Here is a 19,260-nt window from a genome sequence, read left to right as displayed (position 1 = left end):
ATTGGATTGCATTTAACTGTGCAGGTGTACCTAATAGAGTGGACACTGTTTCTGTACATGCCTACATACACATTCTCTTGTATGGCATTAATACATGCAATTAGTCTGCTTGTTTTTACAACAACAGAGCTGAGTAAGCTGTTGTTGCCTGGCTGAGTACCTGCATGCCCATGCTGAAGCAACCAGATGCTTTGTTTTGTTGAGACAACAGAGCCACGGTAAAGGACTCTGCCTTTGATTAAAGACCACAGTCATCATGCAAAACTATCAGCTTAATTGGATGCAGTTATAATCCTAAGAGACTCTGCTGGTCCTTTCATCATCGCGCCATTACTCACACATGGCCGGTTTCATGAGCAACCACAAAGGCGGAGGAGAAGCCATCCTCATGGTTCAGAGTGCAGCTTCTCAGTGGGTGGCACATCCCCGTCACTGGAGCATAACCTGGGCAACAGAAAAGACCACACAGCCCCAATAATGAAGTACCAAGATGAAGGTCATGACATTCTCATGCAAAGCTGATGATTGAGGTGGGAAAATATATCTCTTGGTGTGACATTATTGAACTTAGAGAGCTAAATATGACGTCTTTGCAGTCATCGTGAAGGTCTCAGTCTTTTCTTGGTGTACGGCATGGTGTAAGACTGACTCTGGAGTTCAGATAAATCCATTTTAAAAACAAGAGGCAGTGATGATTACTTAATCTCTTTCAGTGATAAACCCATGAAAATGCTATGTACGTATTGCTTTTGACATTTGGGCAGCAAGGCTCTCAAAACTTGTAATTAATTTGAAGTATCAGTGCATGATGTACCACATAAATATGTTCAATTAAGGGTAATCAAGTGTCAGAGATGTCTAAATAAGTCTGCATTCAGAGCCAGATGACATTCAGAGATTATAAAGTACATCTCCAGATTCTGCCTAATCAAGGAAATGCAAGTTTAAATGAATGAAACACCTTAAAAGCAGTTTGCATAACGCTAATGAGCAGTACAGAGTTTTAATAAGTGGAGGAGGTGTGAATGAGGCTGGAGCTCCTTTGTGACAGCTTGTGGGTTGAGCATCTCTTCACTATATATTAAGAAAGTCCCAAAGTAAACAGCAAGCTCGGAAGCCTGTCATCATTACCAAGCAGACGTCCGCCCAGCATAACAACCTTTTACACAGTTCACAGGGACAACTCACTTTTAAAGCAAAGCACAAACATTGAACATAACTCGATCAAGAGGTGTGCAGTGATTCAGCTTAGCGCGTTCGGTTTGGTTCAGAAGCACGCTCCGTTCCAGCCTTCTTTTGGCGGGCTTTCAGATAATTTTCATGCTTCCTGACCATCAGAAGACCTTTTTGGCATGCAGGTAAAAAAGCAGAAAATGCAGCAGACAGACAGCCCGTGATAAAGACACTTGAAAAGCATGTATATCGGGTTATTTCGGGTGGTGCTGAGAAAAGAGGAACGTCTGCGGCGAGTTATTTCAGTCATAGCAGAGCGCGATATGACTTTATGAAGGTCACGTTTTGATCCACATAGTTGATGGCTGTATGGCTGATGGATGTATTTAGTGCTGCGAGTGAAACAGTGAAACATGAAAGCAGTCATAGAGCATGACCCTTTATCTTAGAGGCAGATAAAAGGACTTCAGGAGAATGCAGATTACATTCCCATGAAGAGGCCACTGGGAGCTTTGCACATTGAAGCGAAAAGGGCTCAGCAGCAACAGCTGGGTTCAAAAATGTGCGTCTCTATTGCTGATGTCATGAGAGGTGGTCTCTGTCAGACACTGAACACACTGCACGGGAAATAAATCAGTGACAAGAATCAAAGACACTTAAAATCAATCATCTGTTTTGATTACAGTGCATGTGTAAACACAGCAAACTCATTATCACTTCAAGTTTTTTCATTTGTTTTGCAACTGCACCATAAACTGACCAGATTTTCTTCTCTATATCCCACAGCTCTATATGTGTATTTGGATATAGAATCTACCATCTCACAGCTAAACTTTGACAAGAGAGTGCGATGTCTGCTCTTGACCCTGGGACACAGCACAGAGTCCAGCCCAGCACGGTGCAAGGTGCCATAGAAACTGGGCTTGTTATGAACACAACACAAGTGCAGCTATGGCAACATCCGGAGGTGTGACAAGCAAACCAGGTAGCCTCAGGTCGTCCTCTAAACATGACACGTGTGCTTTAAAAGTTAAATATATACACAGGTCAATGCAAGAGATTAAGCTTGAGCACAGAGGATGTTTGTTCATTCTGGACCCAGTTTCTCTGGCGGTTTGGCTGCTCACTTCAAATTTTGTTTTGAAGGGCTGAAAAGAAGAAATACAGCGTGAGACAAATGCTAAACTGACAGAACAACATGTATGGTACAAAACTTCTCCTAGTGATTGCATACATGTATTATTAGGAATGAAAATTATCTACTGATTATTTATGAGTGAAGAAAAGTACAAAATTGAACTAAAAATAGTAAGTTAGTTTAGGTAAATGACAATCTAACAAACATTTCTGTTTTTTTCTCTACATGCCAAAAACCTTCTTCAAGCAATATCAATCTCAATTTTTCATATCCAGGGTGGCATCAATGTCAAGTCAGCAAGGTTGTGGAAGGCTACTCAGTAATTATTTTCCTGTGAGATCACCGTGGGCAGAATTCGGTTCATGACCTGCAGCCGCAACCTCCACTTTTAAGCTTCCATTGACCTTACCTGGGCAAGACTTGAAGCCAACCCCTTTGTGAATGGAAGCAGATATCAGCACTCAGTCTGCACAGGCCTCGATCGAGAAAAATACAGTACCTTGCATACCTGCGGGACCAAAATCTTGCCTTGTGAGGAAGATGGCGTGGTCGTGGTACTCTGCGTGCTCAGGGTCCCGCCGCTGCTGCGTGTTGGCCCATCGACACACCTGCTCCAGGCTGCGGGATGGGTTGCCACGCTCGATCAGGCTTATGGACTGCAGAGATACAAAGAGCAGGGGAAAAGTTTTAGCACTCTAACTGTGAACAGGTAGGGCATCGTTCTTGCTGAGGTGACAGAGAGCGGCGTCTCACCTTCATTACAGGTGTGCTTGAACAGTGATTTTGAGAATCATGAGGGGAGATAACATTTGGACTAATTTCCCTGGGAAAATCACAGAGTTTGCTCAGTCAAAAACAGACATTACTGACATATTGGAGAAGTAAAGCGGAAATCCATACGTGGGACTGAATTCATAAAGTCTCTGAGCCTCTATTCCTGCTCAATGACTGTGAGGAAAAGCCTGAGAATGAAAACTCATGGTAACCATTGGAATCATACACATTCGTTTTACTGAAAGCTTAGAAATTAAATTGTAGAACGTGTGAAAGCTCTCATTTGTTTTGAAGATAGCCCCTTTGCCTTTTTTGTATGTGGAAGCTCAATAAAATCTTAGAATAAAAAATATATATTTTTATATTAGTCAGTAATTAAAAGTCATTGTGCTGCTTGATTAGTCATCATCACATCTGTTTTACTCGAATGTCACTTGATTATTTGATTATGTCATCAGAGATTAATTAAGGTTTGTAAATCAGAAGGGTTTTAAACTCCTCTTTCTTTGAAGGCTAAAGTACCCAGTGGTTTTGTGATGATAGGCAGGCTGAATGGCAGCACCAATAAAAGTGAAATGAAGTCCTCATCTCAGTTTCAATGATACTTCTTTCAAATATCTGTATGTATAACCTCAATTCCTGAAACTGAGAGCAGACCTTGTTCCTCCTCTGCACAACGTGTCTCCAAAAGTGGCAGATTTGCACTGTGAACATAAAAACCTGCCACGTGTGTGTTTATTTTTTTCTCATACTGGCATGGGGTGTCACAGTTGAATTACAATTGCAGACAGATGATTTCCAAGTGGAAACTGTTCTGCTAGAAATAGCGTGACAAATAAAAAGTGGAAATGGAATTATTCTTCTGTTCTGTCTTCCATGTTATAAAAAATCCATCCAACTGGACAACAAAACTCAGTCGAGGATGAAATAGGGCAGCGATTGACAACAATAACACTGCTCATACGCAGATGAGGCCAGAGGAACTGGCAAAACATTTGTCTGTCTTCTCCCAGTGTGTGCTGTAAGCAGGGCTGGTGACACACTCAACATGTTTGAGCTCATCTAATTGGTGCAGTGTAAACAGAATCTCTCTGCTTTGGCAACCAGACAGGAGAAGCCAAATGCAGAGTCTCCAGGCAGTGTCAGTCAGTTAGATTAAAAAGCACCTGAGGAATGTACAGCAAATAACGCACTAGTGTCTGTCACCATGTGTAGGATGGTTAGTATCTTTTGCAGCCTGTGAATGACCAAGATGGCATTAAGCAACAACATGGAAAGGGAAAAGCATATTAATTCATACCTACAGTACAATAAGATGAAAATACTGTACATGTTTTTTACTATGACAAAATGTCCCTTTACAGTTCTTTGGTATTATGGTTTATTATGGCTTATTAGGGGTTATGACTATTTAATTATGATAATAAAAGCCAGACGGGACTTTTTCAGCATGTTTGTGCTCTGCATTACATATGATTTGTCTCTTACATAAGCAGAATATCAGCCCCTGCTGACTGAGCTAATGTACAGTGTGCAGCACTGAGCCTCGTTATCAGTATTATGCACCTCTCATCTTCACAATTTAAGTTAATCTGACAGCTCTTTGGCACTGAGATGAAATTTGTTAGGATTTTTCAGCATTATCTTTGGTGTTGCTGATTTTCTTACAGTGGCGCCTCCAAAATTGGACCTGCCAATCAAACAGTGTGTGCAGAACAGAGTCTGCTCAAGGCTCTAATCAAAGCACATGCTGCTAAGGGACTCTTACCAACCAGGGGGTCCCCTGAACACTCTTTCTTTTTCTCATTTGTGTGTTTAAATTTAACCACAGATACACTTTTTGATTCTGTAACAGCACTTAGTGCTGCAACATATTTCAGAAATATAACACATAATTTTTTTATGAGGGAGCTCTGACAAATTTGTGGTTTTGTGGTCATCATAAGAAAATCATTCAGTGCATTAACATGCACACAAGAAAGCAGCTTATTCTCCATGTATCGCAACACGCAATTATCTTTTCTTTTGATTCTGCCGCCCGGCTGCCAAAGCGACACTTCCCCTGTCTTAAGTCTTTGTCATGCACATGGTCACATGTAAATAGCTAATTAGAGGCCCGAATACATGTACAGATGGTGAAGAAATCATCTTTCTCCAGAAAAAACATTGCTAAGGTTTCTCTAATCTTCTGCCCTGGCGTCTGAAGCAAGGTTTCTCACATAAATGACATTTTAAAAAAATCAGATTGCAGCAGAAATCTAAGTGTATCCCAGTTACTTGTATGTAACTTCACTGCCTGAGTCTGTCTGGAACTACACTGTACAAAACAGTATTTATTTCAGTTATGTAATGTTGGTTGTTTTGTTATTTTGTCTTTGAGTGATTTAAATGGTCATAAATGGTAGTTAGCTGTTACTGTCAACATTAAGCCTTTTATTTTGAAGGGGTGGAGGGGTATTGCATCCTTCTTCAGGGCCTGATTCAGTATATTGACATCTTCTTCACTGGTTGATGGAGTGTCTGGTGTGCTATTATTTTTCTGTTCAATAACAGCAGGGTGATACTGTAAAGGTGTCGATCACTGTTTTGATTACTGAATCCACAGTGGCAGGCAACAGAGATTCATTCATGTGAAAATATGTCTGGCTTCAAACCCAGTCCTGCCCCAGATGTCTTCAGCTTGAAGGACGTTTGAAAATGTATTTGAGAATATAGAAAATAAGAACTTGTGACATAGCTCACCTGCCGGTACCCGACCATTATCATGCGGACAAGGACAATGTTGATGTTGGTGCCCAAAGATTCATCGTGGTAGATTTCATCAACCTGAAAGGAAATGAACATTGTCTGTCACAGATCTGGAAGGAACACAGTCCATTTAATGAAGGAGAGCGTCTCACAGTATTGAGTCTGCAGATCCCATACAGACTAATAACAAGATCAAGCACATGGCTGTCCTTCAGGCAGAGCATTAATACAAACAAACTGCAGCCAAAGTATGTGAGAAGAAAAATACAGTGCTTCAGCTCAAGTCAAAAAACCTAAACTTAGAGCGGGGTCTCTGGGTTCATTTCTTAATTTCTAACTTACAAGTTTCCAAGAGATACGGTACTGAGTGATAAATGGCCATTTATCAGTAAGGAGGCACTAAAAAAGACTGAATAATGGCTTTAAAAGTTTTGAAAAGACATGAATCTTGATTCTTAGAAATCTGTCCAGTGACACTTATCAAAGACACAGAGAAGAAGAAGAGAGAGAAGAAGGAACACAGACATTAGTGGATACAACTCTCCCCTCAACTGATCACCCATGCTGTTGGTGATCGCTATTTTTACTTGCTTGCAGCTTTTACTGCTGATAAAGAGATTAACGCTGTTTGTAGTCATGTAGCCACCGTGGATTTTATTTCCGATGGCACAGTGAACCAGCAGCAGCCAACTACCATGGGGGTTCATTTTTGGGTTTTTTTTTTCATCTCTCATAACAAGCTTGGAATCATGATGAAATATGTTGTTAAGACATTGGCAACCATCCAATGAAACCAGCATTGTTATGCAATGGCAACGAAGCCTGACCCAGAAATGTGTCGGCTGCAACTTGGCTTTATAATAATGCTGTGGCATGTAGATGCTTAACCCAGGGCCAAGCTAGGATCCCGTTCAAATCCCAAGTCCAATTTCCACTCGAGTGTGTTTTATTTTCATTAAGTAGTCGCTATGTTTCAATCAGCCGCTTCGCTTTGCAACTGATAAGTAAAGTTCAGAGGAAAATAAGGGGTGAATAATATTTCTTTCTCCATAAATCAGCAGGTCATTTAGTTGGGATGTGTTGGTTATGGATTGCAATTAACAATGCGCCAAACAGACTGGGTGACTCCTCAAATGGTAAACACATTAATTTAGCTTCACAAACCACCCTCACATATCTCCACATGACTTGTGAACTTGTTACTGAGAGGAAACATATGTTTTACAGCTGGCAATTAAAAGCATGTGGGCTGACGCTATATATGTGTGTGTGTATGTGTATTTGTATGTGTGTGTCTGTGTGTTTGTGTGTGTGCGTGAGACAAACTCATCAAAGAAGATAATTTTATGCAACATCTTTTTATTTATTGATCATTATCGTCATCTCTTGTGTACCATTTTATTATCTTCATCTAATTAGGTTTAAGTAAGAATGAACACTCTGCACACTGCAACTTCCTACCCAGCTAAGACAACATGCAGATAATCTTCAGTCTTATTTCCCTCTCTCCATCAAATTTCCATCTGGCAAATTATATCCTTATGAGTGCAGACTGTGATCGTCACATCATAGTAATTTCACTGGCTTTAAGCGCAGCCATCGATTCCCCTAATGAAACCATTTTACTTGAGAGACTTGAGCACTAGGTGGGTGTAAATGGAACTACATTAAAATGGTTTTCTGCCTTTACATTCAACAAGGTGCAAAAAGTGGCTGCTGGTAAATGTGTTTCCTCCTTTCCTCATTTGTATGGGGTCCCACAGGGCTCAGTACTTTGTTGCAGTTCTGTTCATTATGCTGCCCCATGGTCATTGCTGTCTTGCTGAGGATACCCAGCTGTGTGTTATGTATAACAATAATCATGAAGCACAGCCTTCCTGCTATTAAAGACTGAACGGCATTATCCATTTCACGCACATGATCCATGTGCCTGAATTTTAACCAGCACATTAACAGAGTTGAGTTAGACTTTCAGGAAAAATATGAATTAGCTTTCTTGTGAAGAGTGAAATGAGAAGATGGACACCACTCTCATGTCTGTACTGTAATATGAAGCTACAGCTAAAAGGTGGTGAGCTTAAGGGAAAACAGATAGCCTGGCTCTCTCCAAAGCTAAAAAAAAAAAAAAAAAAATCTGCCAACCAGCCCCTCTACAGCTCATTAATCAACATGTTTCAGATGCTTCTCATTACTTTTAAACCTGTCTACTGTTTATCCCCCTCACCTCTGATCTTTTAAGCCTAAAATCTGGAGAAAAAAAACAAAACAAAGAAAATGTATTTGATCCAGGCTAAAAGCAAAGGCACATCATTCTTTCACTCATTTAAAAGTAATTTATACGGACTCTAATTGTTTAATGTTGTTTAAAGGGGTGTTTTCTTTCAAACTGTGTTCCTTGTATAGCATTTCTATGTCATTTGATGTGTCTTGCAAAGGTACAGAGGAAATAAAGGTTACTTACTTCCTGGTATTACAAGCTGCAAATGGCCACAAAAAAACAAAACAAATTCTACACGCTGAAGGATATTGGTGTAAAACTAAACTGATCGTGTTTTTGTTAGTATCAATTTTCCATTGTTAACCTTTCATCCTGTCAATAACATGCAGCACTGATCGACCAAAGGTCATCGATTAATTGGTGTCGTTGGACGATTCACTAGAGCCCTGAGGTGAAGTCCAGTGTTTTCATTAATGCCACAGCAGAGCAACTGAACAGCTGTGATGCTATTTCTGTCCATAAGCTTTAATCTCTCCTGCTGCTAATGGTGAAAGCATATGCAACGAGATCCAAGAACTGTTGCTGTGTGCTTTATGAAAATAACAACCCCGACACCAGTGTGCACAGATACACCTGTAGAATCACAGAGGAGTCCAGCCATCCATATGGCCGAGATAATACACATAATATCAATTAAATCAATTAAAATCGTTGGTGTAGAACATTCCGATGGTGCTTCGTTTTCTTAATTTAAGAGATGTTACCGCTAAAGACCAGGGGCCAGATGCATAAACGATGCATACACTTAAAAACCATGCATATGCCACTTCCCGCACGTGAATTGGTATTTACGAATACAGAACGTATGGTAAGACTGTGCACACCTCGCACATTCTTTTGACCATGCGTATACATGGTTTTTTAGAGCGAGCCGAAGTTAGATAAGGTGAAGGGAAAATGCAAAATAAGGAGGAGACATGGAATTTAACATAAAACTAAATAGCCAACTTTATGGAGCTTCATTCATTATTATCATTACAATCATCAACAATTTGACGATTCATAAACAGCAATAAGTGTGTTTGTGTGCTTAGCTGTTTACTATTATATCCTCATTATTTCTTCTGAGGCATTCTGTAAATTGTTTTGATACAATTTTAATATTTACTAATCACAGTGGGCTTAATTAAGATGTCTCTAGGTCTGACAATAGTAAAACAGGACTTTAGAGTTGGAGTTATTGAACTAAAGTTTACTGATGAGCTCCTGTTTGTAATCCAACCAACAATCAGTGAAATTGCTTTTTTCCTTTTTTTGTGTGTGTGGATTAAGGGAGAGTGGAAATGAGGCTTGTGCACATGCACCCAATTTCTCAATTTAATGAATTTTTTATAATTCTGATGAAAAGAATGCGTATTTCTTGTTTTGTGCGTACACATAGTTTTAGTCATGAATCTGCAGAGAGTTTTATGCATCTGGCCCCAGGCATCTAAATTCTTTTAGGTGCCTTTTTCATTCATCTGAACTGAGACGCTGTCAAATCTCAAAGCCTCGTCTTTAAGTCTCCTTCAGTATCTGCCCTCACGCGGGCTCATAAAAGACTGACACGTCCAGAGGTTTCAGATGTAGCAAACAAAATAACACAGTGCTACTCTCTTGCTAAAACAGCTACAAGTGTGCGTCAGTTAGCTTTCTCTGGGGAAAAATTATGACCACGCAGAACAAAAGCTCTGTCACTGAAGAAAGGCTATCTTGGCTTAAGTCCAAATTTGCTCTGGGACGCAGGGTTACACCCAAGGCATTTAAGCAAATATTCCATTCACAGAAGCCTATTCAGGTCAATAAATGCTGTAAAGAGCACTCGAGTGACCCCAAAGTCTCCCAGATTTGTTACGAACTCAAATTCCTAGACGGGTCCATACTGACCTATATACATGTCGGACCTGGAACAGAGACGCTGTTGAAAAAAGAGGACAGCATCAAAAAATAGCATCATAAAAGTTCAATGACGAGTTTTGTAAACACAGAAGTCACATATTTTTCTTCACAGGACTCAGGTCCATGCATTGAACCTTTTAAAAGCTTTTTGGGGAGTCCTGTTGAGGGATGGGTTAACCCCACATATACAGGGATAATTACAAAGCCAGGAGGAGCACGCGGTGAGCTGGATTCGGACTGTTGTGGCTGAAAATGAGAGAAGCAGCTGTGGGCTACAGGCGCTAGGTGTCACTGGCTTGTGTACAGCATCACATCGATGTGGACAAAACCTGGTCCGCGCTCAAACAACACGGCCATTGTGCGGCAGGCACCTCAGCAGTCACCTTGGCTTCGCGCAGACAGGATGTTCAGTAATCAATCCCTCAGGGAGAGTTTCTCCAGGTGGTACTACACATTCTGCAGCCACGGAGCAGGGATTCAGAGGGATTTGAGTGGGCAGAGCTCTTTCAGACACAGCAAGCCTGTGGCTTACGAGTGGAACTAAAGAGTTTTGGCCCTCGTGTGTTTAAACTGCACCTTTCTTTCTGGAAGGTTGCATGCTTCTCTCATCAAACTTTACTCAGCATAAAGGATGATATACAGATATAACTTTACTTGATTTCACTTTACAGCTCATTCAATTTTAATTTCTACAGACTTCCTCAAATTCTCTTCTCCTGCAAGTGATCTGAAATACTCAGTAAGTGCTTATCAGAGACCACTAGAAACCAAGGGCTGATAATTATAGAGGGCGCTCTCACAATCACTTCATAGCATAATATATAATCAGCCAAGGTCATTAAAATCAGACATTTCACCCTGCTGAAGACAGTTGAGGATAGAATAAGAATGTAATATCCTAATTAAATAAACACATCATTCCATGTAAGCAGAGCTTGGCAGTGAGAGAGGACTTCTGGCACTGGTTTCCATGACTGCCCCGCACAGCTCCCAGTCAACTTTCTAATTGGTCTAGTGCAGCTAATCAGACCACCATGCAGGGTCCAACTGGTAACTGTTACAGAGTGAAACCAGCACCCTGTGAAAATCTGACTTGGAGGATTTGGGCCCAGTAAGTAGATTAGGGTGGTAGGAGCTGGTGGAACCCGTAATGAATGAGCTGAGAGTTTCTTTTTTCCCCCCATCTCAGTGGTAATCCATAAACAGCTAAAGAAAGTTGGGGTCTGGAGAGAAGTGTGGCAAGGTCTGATGTCAGGGAGGACAAGGAGGCAAAAATATCTCAAGAGGTAAATAAAAACAGACAGAAGGATCAAAAGGGAATTAATCTGCAACTATACTAATAATTCATTTATTTTTAAAGCAAAAATGCCCAAAAATGGCAAATTTAAGCCTCTAAATTCTGAATTATTGCTGCTTTTCTTTGTATTTTCTAACAGTAATCTGAATATCCTTGGATTTACTGATTCACCTTCGACTTTAGGAGGCTGTGATGGGAATTTTTCACAATTTATGTGTATTTAAAACACAATTTTATGATTTTATAGACCAAATGAGCTCCAGATTTGTTGATACTGAAAAGCACATAATATTACATGTTGGAAATTTGCATAAACAAGCAGCAGGTGGTGAGACTCTGAAGAGCATTTTCTGCAAAAAGAAATCACACACACTTACTATGTTCATGAGTGTGAGAACATAGTTCTGCACATGCTCCTTGCCGTGGAAGCGCACCACAGAGTCGTCCACCGCCAGCAGCACCTCGATGTTGTAGTCGTCTTTCTTTGCGTGTCTCCTCTTGCGTTCAGACTCAGACAGTTTATGCTCGACGAGATCCAGAGCCGCGGGGAGGTCTGCGATCCCAAAGTCTGCCACTGCAAAATATGACCGGCACATAAACAAGTCAATGAACAGACTGTGGGACTCTTATTTCAGCTTCTGTGCGGTGATATATGTCAGTGTCAAACTCAACATAAATCAAAATTCTGTCTTTGAGTCTCAGGATGAGCAGGAGGAGTCCTTCGGGATTTCTGACTGGGCTGTCGACTCTATATTTTCTAAGCTACTCGATCTCTAGTCAAAACACTCCCCTCAGACTCATAAATCGTTGGCCTAGAAAGTCAGAGGTCTATTTCCTCTCTGCTCCACATTCAGGCAAACTATAAGTGCATTCAGAGGACGAATCCCAACTGGGTCACGCCAAGTCCAAACAACATTCATTCATGTCATAGAGCACCTCAGCAGTGTGATATTTATGTACAGTACGTCCTCGATCTAAGGTTTTGTTTGTCGGATGTGAAACACTTGAAAAAATAGGCTGAAACTGTGTGAATTTGGATTCCACAAGTTCAGGCCATGACACGCACTGTGAGAACAACCGGATCTTTCAAGATGAGGTGTCAGAAGGAAAAAAAAAGTGACATGAGTGAAGTGAGTTGATAAACCGAAAATGTATTTTCTGTCATGTGAGACAAAGACCACTCAGAGAGAGCACATCACTGCCGAAGCTGCACGATAATGATGTTTTAAAGATGTGTAGTCACTCTTAATCTACACCTGGATCTGCAAGAAAACACACACAGTAATAGACCATGATGAGATACATGCCCCAATTATTTTCAGCAGACCAGGTTTCATTCAAATCTGTGACACTGTGTTATATAAATAATCAAACTAATAAACAAACCCATGCATAATCTCTTTGATGGATATAATAATATGCTCACATGTAATCGTAGGAAGTGTTGACACATGCAACATGTCTGGCAATAAATTGCCTTGTTCAAATATTCATGCATCATAAAGGCCTGGCGTGTTGTTGGAAGCTATGAATTATTCCTATCTTTTATAAAGACGGTATTGATTCAAGCCTGCCAGTTACAAATAGAGACACGAGAGATTATTTTATGCACACCAGAAAATCCATTGGACAAGGCATTCTCAGAAGTAGAATGCAAAAAAAATAAAAACAAATATAAATGCAGTGTTCTGTAAAACCCATTACAACAACTGGCTCCAGGTAAATCTCCTGAAAAGCAATTCATTCTGAATAAATATAGATAAGAGCAGAAATGCACAACAGATGACAGTTATGGTAGAGCAAATAAAGATAACAACAACTGCAAAAAACTGGACTATTTTCAATAAGCAATAAACAAAATAACTGTTATTACTGCATATTCCTATAGAATAACAATTAAAGTGAGAATGATGGAATATAAAAGATTATTTCAGTTCACAGGGGTGGAGGTGGCTCAGGAGGTAGAACAGGTTGTCCACTAATCAGAAGATCTGTGTGTCGAAGTGTCTCCCAAATTGCCTCTGATGGCTGTTCCATCAGTGTAAGACTGTGTGTGTGAATGGTAGAAGCGCTCTGTGTGTAGATGTAAGTGCTGTATGACTGCGTGTGAAAGGGTAAATGTGGCTTCCATTGTAAAGCGGTCGATAAGACTAGAAAAGAGCCATATAAATGCAGTTCATTTACCATGAGAAATTGTGACTGCTGTTGGAAGATTATTCTACTGTTAGTCAGTGTGGAGAAAGCCCTGGCCGAGGGACATAACAATACTCTAAAGGACAAAAAACAAAAGTGTAACACAAAAAAGCCCCCACACCAGTAGATTAGTCTGAACAATACCAAAAAATACACTAAACCTGAAACTAAAGCTTTCCTCAGAGAATACCATCTTACTACGACTCAAATTATTGTGTTATTTTTCACATGTACAGCAATGGAACAGGTAAAAATGACAACAATTCAAAGCTCTTCAGCTGGGTGCAGATGTAACATCTGACAGCTGCATTACTTTAGAGAAGAATGTAGCCTGTAAAGACAAAAATGAACGTAATGGATTTCCCAAGGTCGGTAAAAACAGTTTGGAAAATGTGAATGAGAGACTTGATTACAATTGTTACGCAGGACCTATGAGCTAGGCAGCTGTGGGGTGAAATGAAAACACCCATACATCAGTTTTACAGTTACAGACAATGGGAAATGCAGTAAATTAGTGAGTATAGTGAAAATCTTCCACCAGATGCTGAAGCTATTGTTGTGGCAGGGAAGGAACAGAGGAGGAATTCATGATGGAGTTTGGTCGTTTGACTGTGTAGAAAAGCCCCCCCCCCCATCATTTATCAATTTAAATAAATGATAATATTTTAATTAAGGAAATAATCGAGGCTATATACAGGTAAATTATACGATCACAGTCAGAGGTTGAAGTTCAGCAGGGGAACAGCTGCTGTTCTTAAACCTGCTGGTGTGGTTGAGGGTTTTTTTTTATATTTTGCAACCTGTGGGCAGCAAAATAAGCTGTGATTACAACTTTGACATACAGTTTTATCACCTTCTAAAGTTGTAATGTGTTTACAAATTGCACAGCCAGCACACACAGAGCAACATCAGCATCCATCTGGAGTCATGTGGCTGGCCATCAGATGAATTTAAGTCCAATATTCACCCTAAATTTAGCTTTGGTTTTGTCTCCACTAACTCCAAAAGCTCTAAAAGCTCCACTATTAACACCAGCTAGACACTGACTGTGTTTGTCTGCCACATCCTTGCTGCTGGGTGAGTAGCAGTGGGATTGTCAGAGCTCACTGAAAACAGCTGCCCGCTGCAGCTGGAAACAAGGTTGATGAGAGCAGTGAGAGTGAAACTAACCAGAGTAAAGCTGTGGGCGGTAAAACAAAAACAATGAGCTGAAAGATGTTAAAGTGCCACGTAGATTTCAGGGGAACTGCAGGTGATAATTCTCTCTGGGATCATCGTATGAGCAACCTCTTTCACATTAAACATGGTATTATATCTGATGTTGTTATAAAACATTAATCAGAGCAGCTTTAAATGAAAAAAAAAACCTTGTTACTATAATGAAACTATTGTTATTATCATTATGAGACATTTCATTTTCATTTTTAGGATACTGCTAGTATTTTCATATCATATAGAAATGATAGCAAACCAATGGGTGTATGAAACAGCAGGAAAAACACATTTGAATCAACAAATAAATGGGCAAAACATTCAAAGCCACTGGTGCTTTAATGGTGGCTTTAATTTAGCAATGGTGCTATGTATTTTAAATGTTTTTGTCCTTTCATGTGTAACCTGAGGACAAATTTCCCCCCTTGTGGCGAGTGAAGCTGTATTCTATTATATCTGTCTGTCTATGATATAGTCCTTCCTATTGTAAACCTCCAGTTCACTCACACATATGCAGTTCCTCACACATGCACTCACACACAGTCAAAACACACACCCACAAACCCACACAGTGCTTTTTGTTTCCACTGACGTCACACTCCGTCTCCTTGCCTACCTTCATTGTGGAGGTCCTCCCGCCGCTGGCCCGTCTCCCGCTTGATGGCCGACCTGCGGTAGACCACGTGGACACGCCCCTTCACTTCCACGTCCTGCTGGCCCTTCTCGAGGGGCTCGATGAAAAACTCCCCATTATCAGTCCGGATCAGACCTGCCTGGAAAAAGAGGGCTTCAAATTAGTGCGCCCCTCCTCCCTCAAAGGACGGTAATTCCACTGGAGCCAGTAATTATAGAGTGCCTGATCAATGGGAGGATTTAGAGAAGGGCTGGATATGGGGAATGACGCAGGTAGACACAATTTGGGGCCCTTCAAGACCTTCACCAAGATTTATTGAGTGTCACTGTGATTTCACCCTGAACGAGATGATGAGTAGCAATGTCTCAATTCAGCCGTACGTTTTCCATCTGCTTTATGGCTTTTTGATGAATTCAGACTTCACCCTTCTGTCGGATACTCTTACAAGCTCTGATATCAATCTGCCATCTTCAAAGCCTATATTGAAGTTTTACAATTTGCTTTCTAATACACTCACTTTCTCTAGTACTGCCTGGCATGCTCCCCTTCAGTTAGCAATCTCTGACACTTCTCATAACCCCCTTATTCAAAACTCAACATTTCTTTTGGTTGCATAAACATGCCTGAGGAAAAATTGTCATGTCTGCTTCCTCTGAGGAGGATTTCTCCCTGAATGGATGTTGAATGTGGCAACTATGGAAGGAAGACCTCACTCTTTCACTTAGTGAGGCAGTGACCGTAAACTGACTTTTACTGCTGATTTTCATAACTATAACAACTCAGCTGTAGCTTTACTGGAAATATTGTGGAATATTGTGTTTCACCATCAACATGGGAATACACAGCAGTTCACTAAAAGGTCACCAAAAATGCAACAAACACTGCAGTTAAAATGTTTTTTTTTTCTTCTTCTTTTCATTGGTGGCATAATAGCATGTGGTTTCACACTTTAAATTGTATGTTTATGTGACAGAGGATGCGTTAAGTAAAAGGGCAGCAAACACCGAAATCTGCTCCAACTGAATCTAAAATGCACAAACATTCAATCAGTGTGTGCAACATTTGCATATGAAACGTCATGATAACTTGATATTTTTGAAATACAAGAACTTTGTGGGCAAAGCCGACATTATTTGCAGTCCTTTTTGGTGGCTCTCACAGCCCCACTGATGCCATTATTACAGTGTAATCAAGTTATTAAGTTAAGTAGAATTTCTCCTGGTGTTAGACTAATTTAACTGTGTAAGGGCCATTATAACCTCACACACACTTTTTGCACTGTATTTTCACTTCTATTTCTTCCTGCGTATCTGCAGACATGTTTGCCAATAACCAAATGTCTGTGATACATATTTGTGGCCAATGTATTTGTATTTACCTCAACACAAAATCAGTTAGTTTAGCAGTTAATCCTACTGGGTAATGTTAATCATATATAGTGAGAAATATCAAAGGTCTTTAGTGGGTTTACAATGTCACCTACCAGAAAAAAGTTAAAAGCGACTCAAACTGACGTATCAATCAACAATATGAAAACAATGTGGGAAAGTGAAAGAGGAGCTCAACAGTGAGTTCCAGCTCATTGTTTAGCTGTCCCGCCCACACCGTTACTGTTTTGGTTCTCTCTTGCCACTCTCGAAAAAGCTCTGAAAGCCCACTGTGCACCGCCTGCTCAGCACCAAACAGCAGACACACACAGTTAGCGACTAGCTGGTGAACATAGTGGAGCTTTTAGCAACTAAAGAGCCAAACAGGAGTTGGTAGAGACCAAAAACACAGCTAAAAGCGACGTAACGTAAATTGTGATTATATATCAGTGATGTGTTCAAACCTTGTCCCCGCTGCCCCCAAGTGGCCACATAAAGTTTGAAATATACATTCTTGCACGTAAAAACTTTTCCCTCCAAGCTACATAATTGCTTATGTAAGTTCCGGTGCTGGAGGGTCATGTCAAACACAATCTATGGCTGACTGAATACAACATACTGTATCTCTCTTCTTTGAACATGGGTTCCTGGAAAATCACACGTGCCGCCTTGGCTCTCTGTTATAGGCTGTGTGATGTTATATTAACCTTTGTAGAAAGTTGCTACTGCCAATCATGGCTGTATTCGCTTCCTGCCTCTTCTCTGTTGGGTCACGAGGGGGTAGACACTATCACAGCTCCCACACTGGGAGTGAGGCACGGTACACCTCAGACAGATCACCAGTCTACTGCAAGGGTGACACATGGACAGGCATTCTACATCCACACCACTTAACCTAACCTACATGTCTGTGGACTGTGAGTTGACAGTCACAAGACATGCAAGAGGAAACCCACACAAACACAAAGAAACATGCCACATGTTTTTAACATGTTTTCCTTCTTCAGATATTTTTGTTAAAAATGTAGTTATGGGGCATCTTGGTGAGAAAATAGTGCGTGACTTCATAATTTGTTCAAATGAATCCAGGGAACATTGTGCCATCGTGTTTCCTGTCACACTACCATGAACTGTGTCTAATAGAGGTTAAGTGCACCAAAAGGTGGATTCAGAGATGGTAATTAATTAGGACTGTTAATTAAGGAGGAACACATAATCCAGTGTGACCAATGTGGAGCAAAAGGTGTTCACAGTTTTTGTGTCTTTTTTGCCACCATCTTGTCATTAATCAAGCTTAACGAGCATAAACTGTGTTGTCTGAATACACAGCACACTGCAGATGACATTTCTCATATTCCTACTTCTTACTAAGAAAAAAAAAAAAAAATCTATCTTATCCAGCCTATCATTATACTCATGAAGAAGGCACACCAACAAGATTTTGGCACGAACGTGTGTATTTACAGCTTCTAAAAGAAATCTAAATACAGTGCAGCAAAGAGAACACTGTGCCTGAAAAAAAAACAAAATCCTCAGCATGCCGTCGCCCGGGACTAACAACACAAGAGGCATGAACTTAAGGGTAGACATATGACAGTGAGGGCAAAGAGGAGTGAAAGAATCTGTCCAGCCCCTGACCAGGAAATGCCAAGTAAGACATGCTAGAATACTTCCTCTGTGGTCTCTTATTTCAGCAGTGGGTGGAAAGTGAGGGGAGAGAGCAGCAGCATCTGGAAGGGCCTACGGAAGAACCAAATGTAAACATATGTACACGGCATGGTAACGTCTGGGCTCGGCGAGGACGTAGGCTTGCTGTCAGAAGTGGGGGAGGAGACACAAAGTTATTGGTTGGTAGTTGAAGTTCTATGTTAATTTCTGTACTATTAATGGCTTCATTCCACTAAAATTAGATTTTGATTAAGTAACGAAGATCCGAAAATAATCACATCTACATCTATGACCTAAAATCAGTCAATGCTTCAAGAGCAGTACCTTAGCTCTGATTTTAGAGGTCAAGCTGGTTAATCGATTAACAGAAAATTCATCATTAATTGTCGTTTATCGAGAAAGATGTCCTAACATTTGCCAATTCCAGCCTGTCAAGTTTGAGGGTTTACTCCTTTTTTCTGTTTTCATGTCTATCTGGTCTGACAAAATAAGCATATTGACAATGTTGGGCCCCAGGAACTGGCTGAAAAATTCATTCTTTCTTGCATTAAACATTAAAAATACATTATCTGCTGTAAATCAAAACATGCATTTTTTCCCAAAAACCATTACACAAAGGGCATTTTCAGCCTCGAGTCTGCAGAGCTTCCTGTCTGGAGAAATAAAGCTCTAACAAACTCCACCAATCAAACAGTTGGATGTATGTTGTATGTAGCCTGAGAGGCAAAACCCAGGGAAGCAAAAAGTACCCATGCTGTTGAAGGTGACACTCATGAGCGTATCTGTATTTTTAGCCGTGTTATAGTGGCGTGGCTTTAGGGATGTTAATGTCGGGCAATCAGCTGATCCACCACTTTGGTCCAGACTGAAATATCTCAACAACTATCAAGCGGATTATCA

The 19,260-nt window shown here is 40.5% G+C and overlaps 1 protein-coding gene across 2 annotated transcripts in view; it reads right to left on the bottom strand.

The window, feature by feature from the left end:
• The window catches only part of LOC139608315 (A disintegrin and metalloproteinase with thrombospondin motifs 14), a 47,380-nt gene that overhangs the window by 17,059 nt on the left and 11,061 nt on the right, over positions 1-19,260 (bottom strand). Inside the window, exons 3-7 of one of the 2 annotated variants that reach the window (XM_071461937.1) lie at positions 15,308-15,464; positions 11,664-11,860; positions 5,828-5,911; positions 2,811-2,967; positions 339-444 (exon numbers count right to left, since the gene is read on the bottom strand). In XM_071461937.1, the coding sequence (XP_071318038.1) occupies positions 339-444; positions 2,811-2,967; positions 5,828-5,911; positions 11,664-11,860; positions 15,308-15,464 (701 nt within the window). The remainder of the gene's footprint in view (positions 1-338; positions 445-2,810; positions 2,968-5,827; positions 5,912-11,663; positions 11,861-15,307; positions 15,465-19,260) is intronic. The other variant, XM_071461938.1, reaches the window with a different exon arrangement.

This window comes from Trachinotus anak, unplaced genomic scaffold (genome assembly GCF_046630095.1).
Source record: "Trachinotus anak isolate AG129_WGS33_773 ecotype Australia unplaced genomic scaffold, CSIRO_AGI_Tana_v1 ptg000025l, whole genome shotgun sequence".
NCBI lineage: Eukaryota > Metazoa > Chordata > Actinopteri > Carangiformes > Carangidae > Trachinotus > Trachinotus anak.
This window is presented reverse-complemented; position numbering and strand designations above follow the sequence as displayed.